Below are 18,905 nucleotides of genomic sequence, written 5' to 3'. Positions count from 1 at the left end.
TAAGTAACATTTAATCAATTGAACTCTCCAGATCCTCACCATTGAAAGAGAAGGTATAACAATGGTTCTTCCTAACTGATTTCCAGAATGTACGTATCACATACAAAGGATATTCTGCTCCACTGCAGAAGGCCTGGAAGATGCTAGATTCATACTCAGAAGCCTACTTCTCATATATGGCAATTGTAACAAGCAAGGACAGGGCCATGGTTGCTGTAGATCCTAATTATTATTGATAATGAAATTACAAACATTTTACATGACCTAGAAATCACACTCAAGGGATTTCAAGCAATATGTAGTCTATAATCAATGGAATAGTTCACTGGAAGTGGGAAAGAATCAATATATTCAACTGTATGTTTCATTAATTGCCCCTTGATTTTCTTGCACTAAAATAATTGAACTACAGTTTAAGAGCAGACTTGGGATTCCAAAATTCAGACAAAATCACAATATGCAGGTTAGAAACATATGGCTGGATTCTGTGGACAAGGATACCAGTCACTTGTGTTATCTGAGCCACTTACCAAACCCATAGTAGGGGAGCAAAATGAGAAAGAATGACGAAAGAGAAATATATTAAATAAGAAATACTTATAACATGCATATGTATTGGGAGGGAAAGAGAAAAAATAAAAATCTTACAATCATCACAGGAAGTATTTCATGCGAGAAAAATTTACATTATTCTGGTATTGTTATTTCTTTGAGTCTTATACTATATGGGCGTCAATATATTAACCTTCTCTCCTTTTCCCCATACAGGTAAACTATTTTCAGCTAATCCTAAAAAACAGTATTTTACTAGGCAAATGGCATGAGAACCCTTATTTAATTACCTCACTGATTAATCTTAAGTCTTTTAACTATATTTTACTAGCTCATTGCTAAGAAGATATTTACATACAGTAACAGAGCTATTTTAAAAACATATCCCAACAGCCCTTGTGCACAAGTAGTACAGATCTCATGTTTCTAATTAGTCAGAGAGCAGATAAGCAGTAAAACACATTTATGTAAAAAAAGGGTATAGTAAACTTAACCTCACACCTCATAAAAAGCTTTGTAGTCATCCCAGTGGTGGCTCTCAGCATCCTGTAAAATACTTGTAGCACAAACTCTGATGCAGTAGTTGGTAACTTGAAACTGGAGAACATTGATGAATTCCTGATATCCCTGGACAGGCACTAGGAACAGGGGCCTGTTCAGAGGGAATGATCAAAGAGGCAAAGATTTAAGTCCTGTGCAGTAGGAGGTAACAATCCACAGTACTACAAATGCTTTTGATTATTAGTTATCAATCATTCATTTCCTCTTGGGCTTGACGTATGAGCCCACGTTCACTTTCAAAAAATCTGGTCTTTGTTTTGCAAGCTCTTTGAAAATGTACATCTGCTGTTCTACAAATATGTATTTCTGCTTCAGACAAATGGCATTATCAATACATCATTCAGAAGTCAAAGTATTCTTCCCTATTATTACAAATCAGAATGTTATTTTGTCATTTAATTGTCAATGTTGTTGGAAGACACTATGCACTTTTCAGTAGTAATTTTTGTAAAGCTAGCATATAAACATGAGTCCCACAGATTTATAAAAAGCATAACTGCACAGATATGAATGATCACAAACTGTTTTGAAATGCGCACAAATAGAATGATTTGGGGGCAGATTCTGTCATGCATCATCATTGCAAGAGAGGAGACAACATTAGGGATCCAATAATGGTTCTCTGATTCTGATGCTGCCCTGGCCCCAACCCTAGACTGCACTAAGTTACAACAACTGGGTATGGTCCCTCAGTGCTCTGCTTACACTTATCCAACCCTACTCTGGATCCCAACACCCCTTCTTTGACCTACTTCTAATTTTATTTAGCATCCATCTAAGACTTATTTAATTAATAATTACCCTCTTGTAAAAGTTTATTGGATACATATGCTCATGATGCTCAACACAATCTTCATGACACCAAAGTGCAGGAACATATCTTCATGTTGTCAAAGATTACATTTTTAACATTGTTTTTATGAAAATTAAGCTGCTGCTACAGACAAAAATGAAATGGAAGTCCTCCATTCATCTATACCATAATATGGTGTAGACAGCCATAATAAAGGAGTATTTGCTCAAGGTTAATGAGTAAAGAATTTGCATTGCCTTGCCAATTCAGACCTTGAAGATAAAAATCAATGTTTGTAATAACTGCTTCAAGTTATTAGTATATCTGATCTTTCCTAAAAAACAGTGTAAATGGTATTTTAACTATAGGAAATATTTTGGGTATATTTACAAGTATTATAGATTATACATTATATCACTGAAATGGAATCAACGTTCCATATTATCTATATTTGAACTAAAACATATTTAAAGGACTCACTTCTTGCTGGTATCTCTCATTAAACTATCATACATCATAAAATGCTGAAAGACATGTACTGCTGTGGAGAGAACAGCATACAAGTTTTGCAGTGGAGCCTTGGAGGGAACTTCTTTGCTTCTCTCCTCCAACCTTTCCAGGACAGCTGTTGCTACTTTGCAGCACACCTCTACAAAGTTTGCTCTCATTTCCTGAAGAGAATCATCTCTGCATGCCAGAGCCAGTGGAAGCACTGTGTCAAGTTCTTCCATGATGTCAGAACAAAACTAGGGAGAAATAAATGTGGCATCAAGTTATCTTTACTCTGACAGCTCTGTATAATTTATGTATGCCAGGGCCAAATTCCTGAATAATGAAATTGGCACAACTTAAATATATTGAATCAGCCTTATAAAAATTTCAATCTCTGGTATAGAAGGCAAAACATTTATTTATAACAACGTGAATACATCAAATATAACTTCTAAATCTTTGTGCTGTATACCAGCACAGTACAGGCTAAGAAATATTTAAGGATTTAACCTTATATGAGAAAATGCCCTAATTTTGCTCATGCCCTCTCATCATATATATTTAATGGCGTTCAGAAAATAATTACTTCCAAACAGGGATAATTCTCTAAGCTATTATATCATTTTCAAAAGCAATGTTTTAATCAATTTCTTGCTGCTAGTTATAGGTTGGACATTGTCATCTTCTAGTAAGTATGTATTGTTCTCAATAAAGCCATCTTACTAAAAGCCTGTATGTTCCTTTAACTAAACATTTAATAATTCTGCTTAGTATCAATTGCTTTCCATCCTAAATAGGTAAAACACTTGCAAAAATTACAACATTAAAAAGCTTTCATATATTATATATCCTTAGACTAACCATTTAATTAATCAACATATCTGACCTTTTAGCCAAATCAAAGAACTCCATATTTGCCATAATATTGGTTATGCTGATCAATTAAATGGCATGCCTAAGAAAATAAATACAGGAAATCCTGTTATAGCAATGCTTCAAATTTGCAAGCATATCATCATCAAATTGGGATGTAGCGCCACAGACACTAATCGGAATGGTTTTGAACCCTTTTGATGCAAAAAATAATAGGGGCAAAGTTAAAAAGTTCATTTTGTTTAGTACAGACTATGTGTTAAAGTATAACACAATGTTTGGCATTGTATTGTAATGCCTTTTACTTTCCTTTTAACTCCATTTATATACAACTTGGAAAATTAATGGCACTGTAAGCACTTCAAGGCTTGGATGGCAAACAACCTTGGCATTCTGTCTCCCTGCAAACTTCAGATCTTTGGATACCTGCCTTTGCTATTCGTTTTGGTTGTTCCTCCTCGTTGACTGTTTCCCAGGACTCTCTCATTTGCCGGATATTTACTAGGCTCATTGTATAGACTGCAGCTGAAGACTGTTCTTTCTGCTCAAGCTGAAGAATTTTAGTTGAAAAATCTTCAATCGCTATTGTTATACAGTGTGCCACAGAAGAAGACAGGTCTTTAAATGCATTCCTCCAGCTAAAATCCAATAAAGTAGTCTGAAATATAAATGTATATGACATAAAACCAAACTCAGCAATGAGCATTACTGTTGTTACGGTTCCAATCTTATATGACTACCGGTATATAAGTTATGTAGAGATACTCTGTCATACTGTGAAAGTCATTCCCCCAGCTCGGAAAATACAATTCACAAACAATGAACTAACGTTAAAAAACATATGTATTCTTAATACAGATTAATACATATAATAATGTTTCATTTAAATTGTCATTGGAGTTAATAAAAATATCAAAATGTCATTTCTAAAAATCTATTTCAATAAAATTATCTTTATTTGAGCAGCAGGCTGCACTTTACTTACCACATAAAGCAACCTTTAAATTCAATATATTTTGAAAAGTCAATTAAATTTTATAGCCATTTTTATAGTTTGCAACATCAGACACCATGTAATATTCTCTCTTACTTCCTTAGCATGCTTATAACTCAAAACCAGGAAACCAATAATATGAATGGTAAACGGTTTAGAGAAACCAGTTTTGGCATACCGATGCTAGAATTTGTTTCTTTAGTGCTGCATTTGCCCACAGTTTAAACTAGTCTAGGTTACAGGAGTTCACAAACCTGGCCAAAAAATTTGAGACCTCTGAGGTGGATCTGAGGAATATCATGGACCACCCTCTGGCTCATACTAATTCTGCTTTGCACTGCTCCGATGGTGTAAAGCCATCTTAATGCTGGACAACAATGGCCATCTGATAATGTCTCTAGTTTAAGGGAAATATTTCAGGGCCTAACCTAACCAGCCTCTGACATAAGTGGCATGGTAGGAGAGGGAAGGAAACAAGACTCTAATAACCCTAGCTGCTGCAATAGTCTATTGTGCGCGTACGCTAAGAAGTTAGGCATTATAACCAGCCAGAAATTGGAAAAGCGCTTACATTGCTCTAACTTGTGTCAGGGACTTAATTGATCCCAGAGCCCACGTCATAATCTGGGGAGTACAAAGACAGCATAATACCACTTTCTCCACATTGTCTTGAGGTCCTGTGCTAGGTATAGCTCATCTGGATCAAAATACTTTTTATAAAGACAACATTCAAACCTAAGTCCTACAAACAGATCCAAAGTGTATTTAAAAAAGCTGTTTGAGTCCTAAAATTTGGTACTGATTAATAAAATTCCACTACTGGGCAATGACTGACCTGGCATGTCTTTTAGACCTCTTAAGTCCCCTAAACTCAACTCCAACATTTAATTAGTAAATGGAGGACAGACCAAGCCACTATACTGCATATGCTTTCTGCAAGGATTATAGCTCTAAATGACTAATAAAGGAACTAACACAAACTCTAGCAGTAAGCATCTGCATGATCAGCTACTAAGACTTCAGTACATTTTGTCAGCCTATGGTATATTCAAGAACACATGGAATATTAAATAAAGACTTTATGTTTGTGCACGGTTTGGGTTTTCCTCTTTGTAACCGTGGCATTGTGTTCTTCTGATAATAACTTTGTTACAATATAATGTGTACCAAAAAATAAAAATAAAAAAGATTATCCTCTTTGTCTCTTTACATACAAATTTTGTATAGGATTTTTTTCATCCTGAGCTGAGATTCTGCAGTCTAAAATTAATTATAATATTCAAACAATTAACTTCTGGAAACAGGCGTTTATAATGAGTATGCCAACAGAATCTATATTGGTGACAGAGAGAAAAAGAAAAAGAAAAAAAATCCTTATAAAGTCCAAGACTCTTTTCATACTCACCTCTTTTACCTGAAGTAACTGTTCAGGAAGCACACTGGTTTCATTTGCTCTAGTTTCCCCTATTAAAAGCTCCCCACTAGCTTTCTTCAGAACTCCTGCACAGTATGATAAAGGGGATCAAAGTTAAGATTAATTCTGTAGAAAATTCTGCAGCCTACAACACCTTCTGATATATCAATATGTAGAATAAAAAAATTCAACAAGATGTAGAATACTAATGTTGCGATAAAGTCAAATTCAGCTTATACAAGCTCCTTTTATATAACCTTATGAAATCCACATCCCATTGTATTCATATTTTACACATATGCATAAATAATGTATAAAATATAGTCCCTTTTGTCATTAATTCATTTTATACTGATTGTGCTAGCGAGAATAGATAACTTTAGAGCAACTGTGTAAAAATTAATTTTTGTTCTTTGTTCAGTAAATTAAATAAATTATGTGGCACTATATATTTTAAACATTTTAGCGATTTTAAAATTCTGACACAATAAGAATCAAATGGCAGCTAATTAGTGCAATTATTATATCCAAAATAACAATCAGAGTAAGTACAGACTTCTTTAGAACTAATACTTCATTAGCAAAGCCCAACACATATGGTCCAGTCACATACCATTGATCTCAATGGGAATTTTACCACTGATTTAATCTAGTGTAAACCAATAACTGGGACAGAGGTAACAAATTGAGGGCCCGGTCCTGCAAACACTTACACACATGAATTGCCCCATGCAGTTATTTGCATGTGTGTTTGTACTATCTGGCCCTTAGATTTACAGGGCAGAGGACATGTCTGTTCTACATTCTGATCAGCACTAAACATACCACCAGTGCTCAACAAGTAAATAAAAGCAATGTAATTAATAATTTAAACATCCTTTCTTTTCTTAATATATAGTTTACATACCACACTGGTGCAGGTATTACTAATTTACTATGTCTATGTGAAATTAAAGACAAAAACCAAGGAGTACTAAATGATAGAATGCTATCAAGCATAGCTGAAGAGTATTGTTAAGAGCATATACTAAAAGGTCTTCTGCAGCTTGAAGTCACTGGCAATATGTATGCTCAAAGTTTGGGGAAAGCTTTTCTGTTGAAGAAAACATCTAATTCTTTGAGATCCTAAGGATCTCATTTGCCTAAAATAGATTTTTCCTTTTCCTTAGATAGTGCATCCTTTGAAGGAGGGTATTTTGCTTATGCTTTTACACAATGTTCCATGGCTTGGAATGACTTCCTCAAGTCCTGTCTTGAGTTATGTTAATGCAACTAGTTCCAGGGAAAAATAATTTTATTTTTAGAAAAATGAAAAATAAAATGGCAGAACATAAAGATGGACAATACCAATCAGGTCACCTACTTCACCGCTTTCCCACTGCAAGTAGTTTTCTGCTATACATTTAATTCTGCCCGTTTTTAAATGCATTACGTGATGGAGCTTCCAATGCTTCCTTTGGGAAGTTGTTCCTTATTTTTAAGAGTTTGCTCTCAGGAAGTTTCTCCTGATATCCAATCTACCTAGGAATAATGAGCTGATACTGAGAAAGAAAATTTATACTTTCCCTTACTATGTTAGATATTCATCTGCTTGTAGCGTTCACACCCTTTCAATGTCAGAAGACTTACATTCTCTTATTATCAAGTAAGCAATATAAATTCACTCTTTTAATCTTTTATCAAAAAATCAAATGACTAGCCTCCATTTACACTGTCCTTCTGAGAACACCCTCCTCCTTGTTAATATTTTTAGTGAACTTACCAGAAGTGAACACATTTTGAAATAGATCAACTAGTATAAATTGTGATAGGAGCCATGATATTTTATACTAGTTAAGGATCTTCCCCCTTAGTCTACAGCAGAGCTGCGCAGAGACGACCAGTTGCTTGTAACCTGATATGTTTGCATAAATATTCCAGAACTGCTGATATATCTCAGTAAAAACGCCTGTGCAAGTTACACACCACTATCAAACTTAAGTCCTTTTGGGTTTTTCCCTCCAATACCAGATTCTAGCACAGAGTAAACTTTCTCCAGACCCAAGTGCCCCTCTCCACCAACCCCAGACCATATTGGTGTTCTCCCTTGTCTAGGTCATTACTGAAGACTGGACTTAACACAGATCCTTTCAACATCCTCAAAAATAATAGTTAGCAAGGTAAATAATACTACAACCAAAGCTACTCGCAGGTTGGATTGCCCATCTATATGATATGGACTCAGCCAGGATTTTTATTTTAACTCCACTAGAGATAATATTCTGAAGAAAATGAAGAATATCAACAGAAACATCATTAATAAAAAGAAAAACTAAAAATATTTTAGTAATAATAGATTTGAAGTCCTCCTAGGTTCTGTGCTCCATCATGGACTTCTAATTTGTTCTCGCATACCAAACAGAAGAAATATACATCTCAGATTAAAAATTATGTTTTTCTAACTGTAAATTCCATCTTCCCATCAGTTTGTTCCTTTGGAAAAAAAATTTACTACAGAAGCTATAGCTGCATATACCTTTGGGACCAAAGCAAAGATCATATTTGTCTTGCTGAAGTCTGTACAACTTCAAACACTGTCTTTTAAGATGATGCACTTTGTAAATTTGATCTTATTTTCCTTTTATTATGCTTTCTAGAAATAGATGTAAAGTAAAAGATTTCTTCTTCTTAAGCTGTGAAAGGAAGACCTTGGTAAATCTTTTTGGTCCCCTGAGGCAAAGCTTGTAAACCTAAGGGCTTGACAACTTTGCCCAGGGTGTTTCAAAGAGCTCCACTGGAAAAAGCTTTTCTTGGCACTCATTATCAGATCTGTCCAAAGTTCACCTTTCTCAGTGGAATGGAAAAAAGGCGAGAGAAAGATGAAAGTATGTTAGATGTTTTTGATTTTTAAAAGTCTCAACAAGAGGCTTCTGAAAAGCCAGAGGAAAGAGAGAAAACGCATCTTAAAGATGGAAGGAAAATGCAATTTGTCAGTGTATTCTTCATTCTAAATAAGGATCTCACACTTAACCCTGACTGCTACTGAATGTTCCAGGTTCCTTCAAATAGAACACACTTCCTGTGATGCTGAATGTACTAGGTATGTTTGAACATTCCAGTGATTTCAATGGAATGTAAATAGATGAGAGCAAGTGTGGTGAAAGACCAACAAGGAAAGGGTTAATTATATCCACCCCCTGCTAGAGAGCCCTGATGGCCAAACCTACCTTTTTCTCAAAAGGATAAGAAATGTAGATTTGCCCTGGTGACACACTACAATTTGGTGGTCAAAGCGCTTTCACATTCTATTTTGAGTGGTTTATGACTCCCCCCCCCCCAAAAATGCTTTTTGGCAGAAATTCCTCATGCATATTCGCCTCTCGGAAGTATATTGTTTTAGCAATTCTAAAAGCAAATTCTATATATTGTTGAATTGGTGGAGCACGAATCAAGTATTTATATCAGTTAAATCATTTTTCAGATACCTTATTTGTGGTTGCATACTTGAAGTATATTTTGGATTTAAGCTTAAAATATGGTATATATATAGTCCTCAGTGAGGAATACCTGCTTTTGCAATGTTTGAAGATGAAGTAGTCAAGAAATAAACCTATGAAGAATTTAAAAAGCATACTGAAAATAAATTATAATAGAGAATGCAATACATAGATCATTTTTGTTCATCTATGTGAAACAATTTGGGGGATTTAACCTATTGAATACTTTGCACAAAATTTCAGACACAGAACTCTCAAACTGAAGTCACAGAATTGTCCATGTCACCTCAGTACAATTGCTACAGCCATCTCCCTACAGAGTTCACTTTGGTTCAGTGTGTCCCTCGGTGCTATTGTCTGCCATGGGGTTACCATAAGAGAGTACTGGTGGGCAGTACTTCCCTGTAACATCTATTTTTAATCGCCTAAATTGATCTTCAAAGCTTTCCATTGTTCACGCTGCAAAGAAATGTGTCTTGTTGGCAGCTAGAAGTGTGAACTATATGTCTTTCTTTTCTTTACTGTTCTTTTTTTGTTTCACAAGCAACCTCCTACCAAAAGCAAAATTTGCGGAAGAGACTACATCCAAGCAATAATGCTATGAAAAAGTATGAAGAGAAGCCCAGGTGGCCACCTTGCAAATTTCCAATGTGGAAGCCTTCGACCTCTCTGCCCAAGAAGCAGCTCTAGTACTAGTGTAATAAGCTTTACAAACCCTGGGAGTCTCTTTACCCTTAACTACACACACCTCCCTAATACAATCCCTTAACCATCTAGCTAAGGAACTCTTAGAAGCCATTTGACCCCTCTTAAGACCCCCTAAGAGTACAGACAATCTGTCAGAAGATCTGAAATCTTTGATTCTTCTGAGATAAACCCCAAGTGTTCTTCTTACATCCAATTTATGCAGCCATTGCTCTCTGTCATTGCTGGGTCTAGGGAAAAATGAGGGCCAAGAATCCTACTGGTTTAGATAAAACTCAGATACCACCTCTGGCCAAAAAAAAAAAAAAGAAACCGTCCAAAGAACTACTTTATTTCTGATGGAACTTTACAAATGTTCTAAATATCAAGTCTGAAGTCCCCACATGACATTCTGAACTAAGAACAACTAAACTTGTTATTGCAACAGCCAAAAAATATTCTGTTACTTCCTGGTATGACTTAAATACAAGGCTAATAAGGGCCTCTACAGATACTCAATATAGCCAAGAGGAAAAATAAACAAGTGTAGGGCCTCTATTTGATGTCTGGGAAAACATCATATCAGTGCAATATTTGCTTTTTTATTATTTATTGTACAAATCCTCAAATTACCTACAGTGCTAGTGCAAACTCTCATTGAGTTAAAAAGTACATTATTTTCTAAGCCCTCTAATAGGAAATAAGATACTTCCAAAAAAGTACACAAGATGGCTGTTACTTTTCCTAGTCCTATATCACAAGCAGGACATCTGCCAGCCTAAAATAAAGTATCCTTGTTAGGTTTATTTAAGCTGTCCTTCTAATCGAGGCTTTATCAGTGAGACAGTGATCTAGATTAATCAGGATAATATAGGACATTGACAGAAATATCTTATTTCCCTTCTGAATTCTTGACAGAAAGCTGGAACAACTGTAAACATAGTTCTCATTCTCCCACTATCTTTCAGGTAGTCACTAAAACTGAAGTGAAGATAATGTTAACTAATATTTTACTTCTCAAACACTGTTTTCTTATTTCTCTGGCCATGTCTGCACTTCATATTTCTTCTTAGTAATTGACGTACTTCAGAATGGTTTTCTGAATAAATCCAGATCACCTTAATCGGAATAGCAAGTCTGAAAAAGGTGTTAGCTAGTCACACTGCCCTAATCTCTATTAAATATATCATCACATTTGTTAAATAGTGACCAAAATTTTGTACTTCCTTTGGAACCACGGGAGCCTTCCATCCCAGAATGCTGCCACGGAAGCTGATCTAATGACACTCACCTATTCAGATATGGAAGCTAGAGCCACCACTTAGGAGACAATATGAGTATACAGACAGTCATAAATGAGTGGAAAAATTCGGGAAAAGAAAAGCTCAAACCATTCAGCACCAACAGTTTTATGTAAAGTTAAGGTCATGTGTGAATGTTTGCAGGGTCAGGGCCTAAATATGCCTCATGGAAAACAGAACATTTCTTTGTTAACATTCCTTCTTTTAAAATATATATTACTCTAAATAACGAGATAAAAAGGTGTTACTGTACAAAATATATTTTGTTAAACACAATCATGTTGTTTTCCTGTTTTCAGAGTTCCTTAGAGTAATTACACTTGTATCCAAGAAAAGAGAAACAACACTACAATTAATGTAGTTAAGTAAGGCACACAATTTCCTGCTAACAGGAAGAAAATATGATAGAGTGAGAAAGAAATTCATTCCGCATTGAAATCAATAGGAAAACCAGAAGGCATTAAATGCAAATTTTAAATGAGCTTCAATATATCATATAAAATACTTTTACGTTAATTTAGTGTTGTTTTAACACAAAATGATTTCTATTTCTTTATTTTACTGACATAGTGTCCAACAGTTTCAGGTTAAGAATGCATTGCTCTACTTCAGTGGTTCCCAAACTTTAACAACGTGTGAACCCCTTTCACTAAATGTCAAGTCTCGTGAACCCCCTCCTAAAAATGAATATTTCCAGGGATTTTCTCCTTTACCTGAGTATAAGTTATAAAAGCAGTGATCTTGGAAATATTAAATTTGTTTTTATGACATGCTTATTACACAGTTTATTATTATTATTTATCATTACAGTATTTACATTACATTATGAAAATGGCACCACTCTTCCAAGATCTTACTTTCGTAGGGGGAGGGATAGCTCAGTGGTTTGAGCATTGGCCTGCTAAAAGCAGGGTTGTAAATTCAATCCTTGAAGGGATCACTTAGAGATCTGGGGCAAAAATCAGTACTTGGTCCTGCTAGTGAAGGCAGGGGGCTGGACTTGATGACATTTCAGGGTCCCTTCCAGTTCTGTGAGATAGGTATATCTCCATATATCATCACTTTGAATAAGCCTGTTATAAGATAAGGTTGCTATGTTTCATCAAGGAGTATCAGATGTGAAACAGCATGAAGGTATTTAAGAAGCCAACTCAAAGAGTTCCTCCTACACAAGCATTCAGGTCTTGAGCAGTCCAGGCAAACAACACACATTACAACAAAGCTTAAACTTGTTCTTCATAATAATTTAAAAAACAAATACTAACTGCCTATTTAAATTTAAAAACAGCAAAAAAGATCCACCTCCCTTTCCATTACTTATAAGGAGTCTTGAAGTTTAAATCACCTCAGTGTGATAGATATTCTTGCTTTGATCTGCCTAGCTCTTGGAAGTCCAGGCACTCCAGGCTGCTGGCACCATGCTGCCTGGGGTTCCTAGGGACAACTCTGTCCACCATCAGGGAATTTTTCCCTGAGAACTAACAGTAACATTTCACGAACCACTGCTCTACTCCATTGACAAGTTGTCTGCCTCTCTATTCTTTCTTCCTACGCTTCTTCATATTAGTGTTCTTAGACCATACTCCCAGGATACATTTCTTCCCAGCCCATAGCTTGGTGCAGAGATACAAAGTACACGACTCTACCTATCCTACTCCCTGAGCAGCCTAGCCTCATTTTTAGTGTAAAATTTTCTCGCAGCCTAGCTAAAGCTCTTCAGACCATCTACTCATTGGTGACCTGGTCTAAGTGCATTGGGTAAAAAAGCTGAGAAGAGGAACAAACTATAGGCACACCATTTCTCAGCTAGTAGATTTTCTTCATCTCATTTCCCAGCTTGCAGGGTTACACATTTTCTTCATCTGATATTTCTGGAGATAGTCCAGTAATAAAATAAGAAAAGGGAAATACAATCAAAGACCTGATTCTGCAAATATTTACTTCTGGGCAAAGTGCTTATTGCCATGAGATGTCCCACTGAAGTCAATGGAACAACTCAGTAGTGTTTGCAGGATCAAGCTATAAATTAAAACAAGTACATTTAAATACACATTAAACTGACCTAAAATTAGAGTTCAAAGTTCAGTGATTTCCCCACTGAATATAAGAATTGCAGCCTCCATGGAACAAGCTCAGGAATATTCACAGCAGTGGAAACCTCCATATATTATTTTGTTATATATATGTGTGTGTGTGTGTGTGTGTGTGTGTGTGTGTGTGTGTGTGTGTGTGTGTGTGTGTGTGTGTGTGTGTGTGTGTGTGTGTGTGTGTGTGTGTAGAAAATGTTTATTAGGCAGTGTATTTCACTCCATATCAGAAATAATTATAATATAATCACATCTTCTACATACAAGTATAAATTCTTTCCCACAAAATCTACAATTTAAATATACATCTACATTATTTAAAATAAATATTTAATTAGATATTGCAAGATACTTGTTTATATGGTGGGAGATTGGAGAAAAAATGCAAACATACTGCAATTTATTTTTATAATACTGCAAATTTAATTTAATTTACTTTGGAATTCATACAAAGTGATCCTTTTCCACAAACTGAAAACAGTAAGTAAAGAAAATTACACATTACCTTGAACATTTTTGTTCTTCTCAGTGAAACAGGGCCACAACAGAATTTCTGCAGAAAGTTCTTCAACTCTTTCTTCCATAAACAAAAAGAGTTTTATAAGCTGAGAAAGACATTTGAGTTGATACAAAGTTAAGCAGAAGTTTCTTCCTTTTCTGAGGCATTCTTGGGTAGCTGTCCAAACAAAAAGTCATGGCATTTATTTTATTTCTTAGTAGATATTATGTAAAATATGCTTATGATAAAACTAAAATTTATTAAAATACACTATATAAAGTCAGTCTTATTATTTGTTATGACACAAGATAATCTAATATCATAGTCTGAACTGTGTCACTTCCCTTTTTAAAGGCTCAGATCCCTGCATCCAGTGGAGATGCACTCAGTGCACAAAGGAAATGGGGGAGAAAGGTAGTGGAAAACCACTTTTCTGCTCCTCCAGTCCTGGAGTAGGCTGGGAGCTGAAACAAACAAAGGACAAACCTAAAGACTACTCTAAATTACGACAGTCAGAGAAGTCTCCTTGCAGGATTAGTCTGCCAAGCAAGGATCACCAAAGCAAGTTGCATTTCTGCTCCACCCATCTCCAGTCCCATTTCCAAATCATACATCTGAGGGGATGAGAGAGAAAGAAAAGGAGTAAGTGACGTAAAACTTGCCACATCTGAGAAATCTCTTATTATCATCTTTGGGCAGTATTCTTCAATTGCCTCAAAACTTGATTCCTCCATCAACCAAACTGTCATTGTATTCTACTCTTTGATCTTGATTATGATCATTTGAAATTTTATTACAAATACAACATAATAAATCTCCTGTATCGATCAGATTATGGTAGATACCATAATCAAAGAACCATCAATACTGATCTGATCATAACCCACAACAAGATTGTTACTCAGTAAACATCTTGGCGGATTGTAGTGATTGCTTTTTTCTTTTTGACCTTCTTTGGTTTGATTCCAAACTAAAATAAAATTCACTAAGATGCACACATTCTGTAGACGAATGTTTTTATAAATAAAATTCTGTATGATGCATGTAACCCTACCGTTGTTTGCAAACATTAAAATTATTTTTGTAATTTCTTACCTTACATACAATAATGTATTTTAAGCTTTTACTGTTTTTTCCACAGTAAATGTTGCTCTTACTGGCAATGTTATTTAGCATAACTATGGCAAAACACACAAGAAGTCCTTAAGATATATGTCAATTTTGCTTTATAACATTATATTTATTTTACACAGTAATATTAATCAGAAGTTTTTTTTTTTTTAGAGTTGACAATGTTGTCTAAAACTAGAAATCAGGAAGTTCAGTCCCTATATTAATGTGATCACAAAAAAAATCAGCTTTTGTTAATAGAGTTTATAGTTCTTTGGTATATTTCAATTACATATGTCATATTACAAAGTAACTATTACAAAGATTTCACTATCCATTAGCTAAGGCAGGTGGGGAACATTCCAGTTAAAGGTTTTAATTCAGAAAACATTCTTAGCAGTATTTTGCAGACAAAAACATTGTGTTGCAAAAAATTGATTGAGCAAATCAAGAACACCCCTTTACCATATATTAATGGTTTGGGACATCATATCAATACACTGTCACTTGGCAAGTCACCTTGTCAGTTTAACACTCTGTTTGCACAATACAGTTAATGAATATGACATCTGAATGAAAAGAGACATCAATCTAACTCTCCACAACCCTAAATATGTGGGGTTTGAAAACAAGTGAAACTGTCAGTGAACTAATATCAAAAAGCATTACACTCATACAACAGTTATTTTTTCCAGAAATTGAACATTTTATTTTCAATGGTTACAGCTTGAAACATATAATAACGTCACATCAACCAGGGAGCCCTGCTTTAGCATGCAGCCAGACTTTAGAATGCTGCTTGATGATTTTTATTTTGTTTTACTCGATCACATGTTTTTTAAAAAATAATATTTAATATTTTTATTTTATAACTTTTGCAATGTAACATTTCAAAAAATGATTAAACTGTGCATGATGGGGTGTACCAGGTCCTTTGAGCCCCCTGCTGGAGGCATCACTGTCCTACCACACCTTGCCCCAGGAAAGGAGCAGAAAAAGTCTTCCAGACCTGCCTAGAAAAGCTGCAGGGAAGCAGCCAATCAGAGCACACTAGGCTCAGTTAAAAGGAGTGGCAGATCCCTTTGAAGCAGAGATGGTTCTTAGTGATGGAGTTCAGCTGAGAACCAAATGCAGGGCTGTCCCTAGCCATTTTGGTGCCCTACACAGCCCCTCTGCGAGGGGGCTATGTTGGGCCTCAGGCCTCTGCGGGGGGCTGGCCCCAGGCCTCTGCGGGGGCAGGGGAGAACCACTCCCTAGCCCCAGACCGCTTCGCTCTGCGCTCCTGACTCCCAGCCGGGGGGAGGGGTGCAAGGGGTAAACCGCCCTACAGCACTCACCAGCGACATGGCTGGGAGCCAGGGGAGTGGAGCAGGCTGGGGCCAGGTTGCTCCACTTACCATGCATTGAGTGCAGGCCAAGCCCTGCTGCAGTCTTCAGGGGAATGGGGGCAGGGCTGGGGTGGAGGAGGAGTGGGAAGACACGGGGCAGGAGTGGAAGCTTTGGGGAAAGGGTGGAGTATGGATGGGGCAGGGGTGGCAAGAGGTGGGGATGGGGTGGAGCAGGGGTCGGGGGTCATGGGGAAGAGGTGGAGCAGGGGCTGGAGCAGCATGCAGCTGGACAGGGCATCTGGAAATGTGGTGCCCCAAATTTCTTGGTGCCCTACGTAGCTGCGTACTTTGTGTATGGGTAGCGATGGCCCTGTCCAAATATGCCAAAAGTCTGGGAGTGTTTGGATTTGGTGGTCCAATTTTGGGCCCCTATATAGCGATAGAACAGAGCTATGAATTTTATATCCAGATCTGAACTTCCCCTAAATTCAGAATAAATGTTTTGGCATTAACAGTCACTGTTATACTTTTAAGAGTTGGATAAAAGAAAATATCATATTTGTGTTTCTACTGCTAGTAGTGCTGCTGCTTCCTCCCCACTCTCCCTGCCCCAAAAATAACAGGTAATAATATTTGCATCACTGCTGCCATTCTTAGAGGCCTGTGCTTCCAGCAGAACACATGCCAAAATCCTACTTTTTTCATTCTTGCTTGAAAATGTATAACTAAGCATAACTGAGTATAACTAATGCAATGATGTCTGTCTGAGTCTGCAGCCAGCCAGAAACAATAGCTCTCAGAAGTAAGAACTGTACCATGCATCTCAATGGGATATTAACTCCAAGACCTTTTGTTCTGGGGGAGCATCATACTGCTGCCCCTGTCTACTGAGGAGGGGAGAGGTCCACCTGTCATTACCACTGCAGGGGCCAGAGCCACAGATTGGGGACAGAGCTATAGAAGGCCCCATGTCACAACTTTTTTATGGCCTTGCATTTATGGTCTTCATCTGGGCCTGCCAATACCTCAGGTGCCTGATACCACATCACCTTCAGCTCTTCAATGAGCAGGAAGTAATAAATTCCTAAAAGCCAACACATTTACAAACATTCTATACAATTATGTTACTCCAAAATATCTTCCCAAACTCTCAGAAGAGAACTCTGAACATTTTTTTCAATCTCAACGAACATTTAAAATATATTTTAACTGGACCTTGAAGACTGAGTTCAAAGTTCTTGCAAACCATTAAAGAGGTGTAGGAAAACATTAAAAAAAAGAAGCTAGCTGTAGTGTGTACATGAAGCAATACTATGTACTTTTTCAGATCATAGCATACTGTATTGTAAAACAAGCATTTTTTTCTTTGAGTTTAGAGGTTAAATATGTTCTACAGGCACTCTGACTCTGCTAAGGTGCTTAACGAAACAATAACTGTAGAAAGAAGATGTTTGTAAATTTCCTAACTACTAATATAACTGTATTTCAAGGTGGCAAGAGGGGCTTTAATTAATCAGGACACTTCAGTATTATCAGGAAACGGAGAGGAAAAGATAGAATTCTTGTACCTTAGGGAAAATGTTACTCCACACAAACTAAGAATGTAGCTGCCTGCTGTTCCATATTATAGAAGCAGGCATTAGGATAGAGACATGGAATCAGAGACTAAGAATATGATCCAATGTCTGGAAGAAAAACTATTTCCCCATTCTTATTTCCACCCCCACCTCCCACCCCCACAACACACACACACAGTTCCTCATATCTCCCTGTCAATTGCTGGAAATGGGCCATTTTCATTACCACTACAAACAGTTCTTTTACTCTCCTGCTGTTAATAGCTCACTTTAACTGATCACTCTCCTTATAGTGTGTAAGGTAACACCCATTGTTTCATGTTCTCTGTGTATATATATCTTCCTACTGTATTTTCCACTACATGCATCCAATGAAGTGGGTTGTAGCCCACAAAAGCTTATGCTCAAATAAATTTGTTAGTCTCTAAGGTGTCACAAGTACTCCTGTTCTTTTTATCTGGAAGTTGAAACTAAACAAATTCAGACTGGAAATAAAGAGCAAATTTTTAACGGTGAGTGTAATCAATCATTAGAGCAACTTGCCATGGATTTTTTTTTAAGGTTATGCACTTGTTCAAAGAGGAATTAATTCAAGGACTTCCTCAGACCTCTGTTATACAGCCAGTCAGCCTAGATAATAATTGTGATCCCCTCTGGCTTTATAATCTATGAATAGAGAACAATGCTGTGGATTAGGGAACCAGAAACAATGGTTATTTACCCTATAGTAATTGTGGTTCTTCAAGATGTATTGCCCACATGTATTCCACTTCTAGTGCACATGCATCCTACATGTGTGGGACCAGAATCTTTTTGAATAGCACTCTCTGTTAAGTCCACACCAGCAGCTAAGGGTATAAAGGGTAGGGTGGCTGCAATCACTCTCCAGTTACTTCACCTCAACAGAATCCATCTTTACAGAGACTCTGTAGACATGGAGAAGGCAAGTGATTGCTCACATTTATTCTACCTCTGGTGACTCACAAGCAGTAACTCAACACATGGAGTAGAGTGACTGAAGAACAGCTTTCCCATAGTGGGCATCAGGTCTGGAGCACTCAACTCAGGAGTACTGCTTAGTGAAGGTGTGAACTGAACTCTAGGTAACTTCTTTATAAGGCTATGTCTACACGATAGTTTGTCGCCCTAACTTATGTTACCACC

General features: G+C 36.6%; 1 protein-coding gene across 1 annotated transcript in view; it reads right to left on the bottom strand.

Moving 5' to 3' along the window:
* Positions 1 to 18,905, bottom strand: part of KIAA0825 (KIAA0825 ortholog) — a 226,266-nt gene that overhangs the window by 73,764 nt on the left and 133,597 nt on the right. Inside the window, 5 exon segments of the mRNA XM_030567980.1 lie at positions 1,054 to 1,204; positions 2,387 to 2,652; positions 3,702 to 3,929; positions 5,671 to 5,765; positions 13,733 to 13,903. Coding sequence (XP_030423840.1) covers positions 1,054 to 1,204; positions 2,387 to 2,652; positions 3,702 to 3,929; positions 5,671 to 5,765; positions 13,733 to 13,903 — 911 coding nt within the window.

This window comes from Gopherus evgoodei, chromosome 6, assembly GCF_007399415.2.
Source record: "Gopherus evgoodei ecotype Sinaloan lineage chromosome 6, rGopEvg1_v1.p, whole genome shotgun sequence".
Classification (NCBI taxonomy): Eukaryota; Metazoa; Chordata; order Testudines; family Testudinidae; genus Gopherus; species Gopherus evgoodei.
Note: the sequence above shows the minus strand (reverse complement) of the source record. Positions and strands in the feature narration are given on the sequence as shown.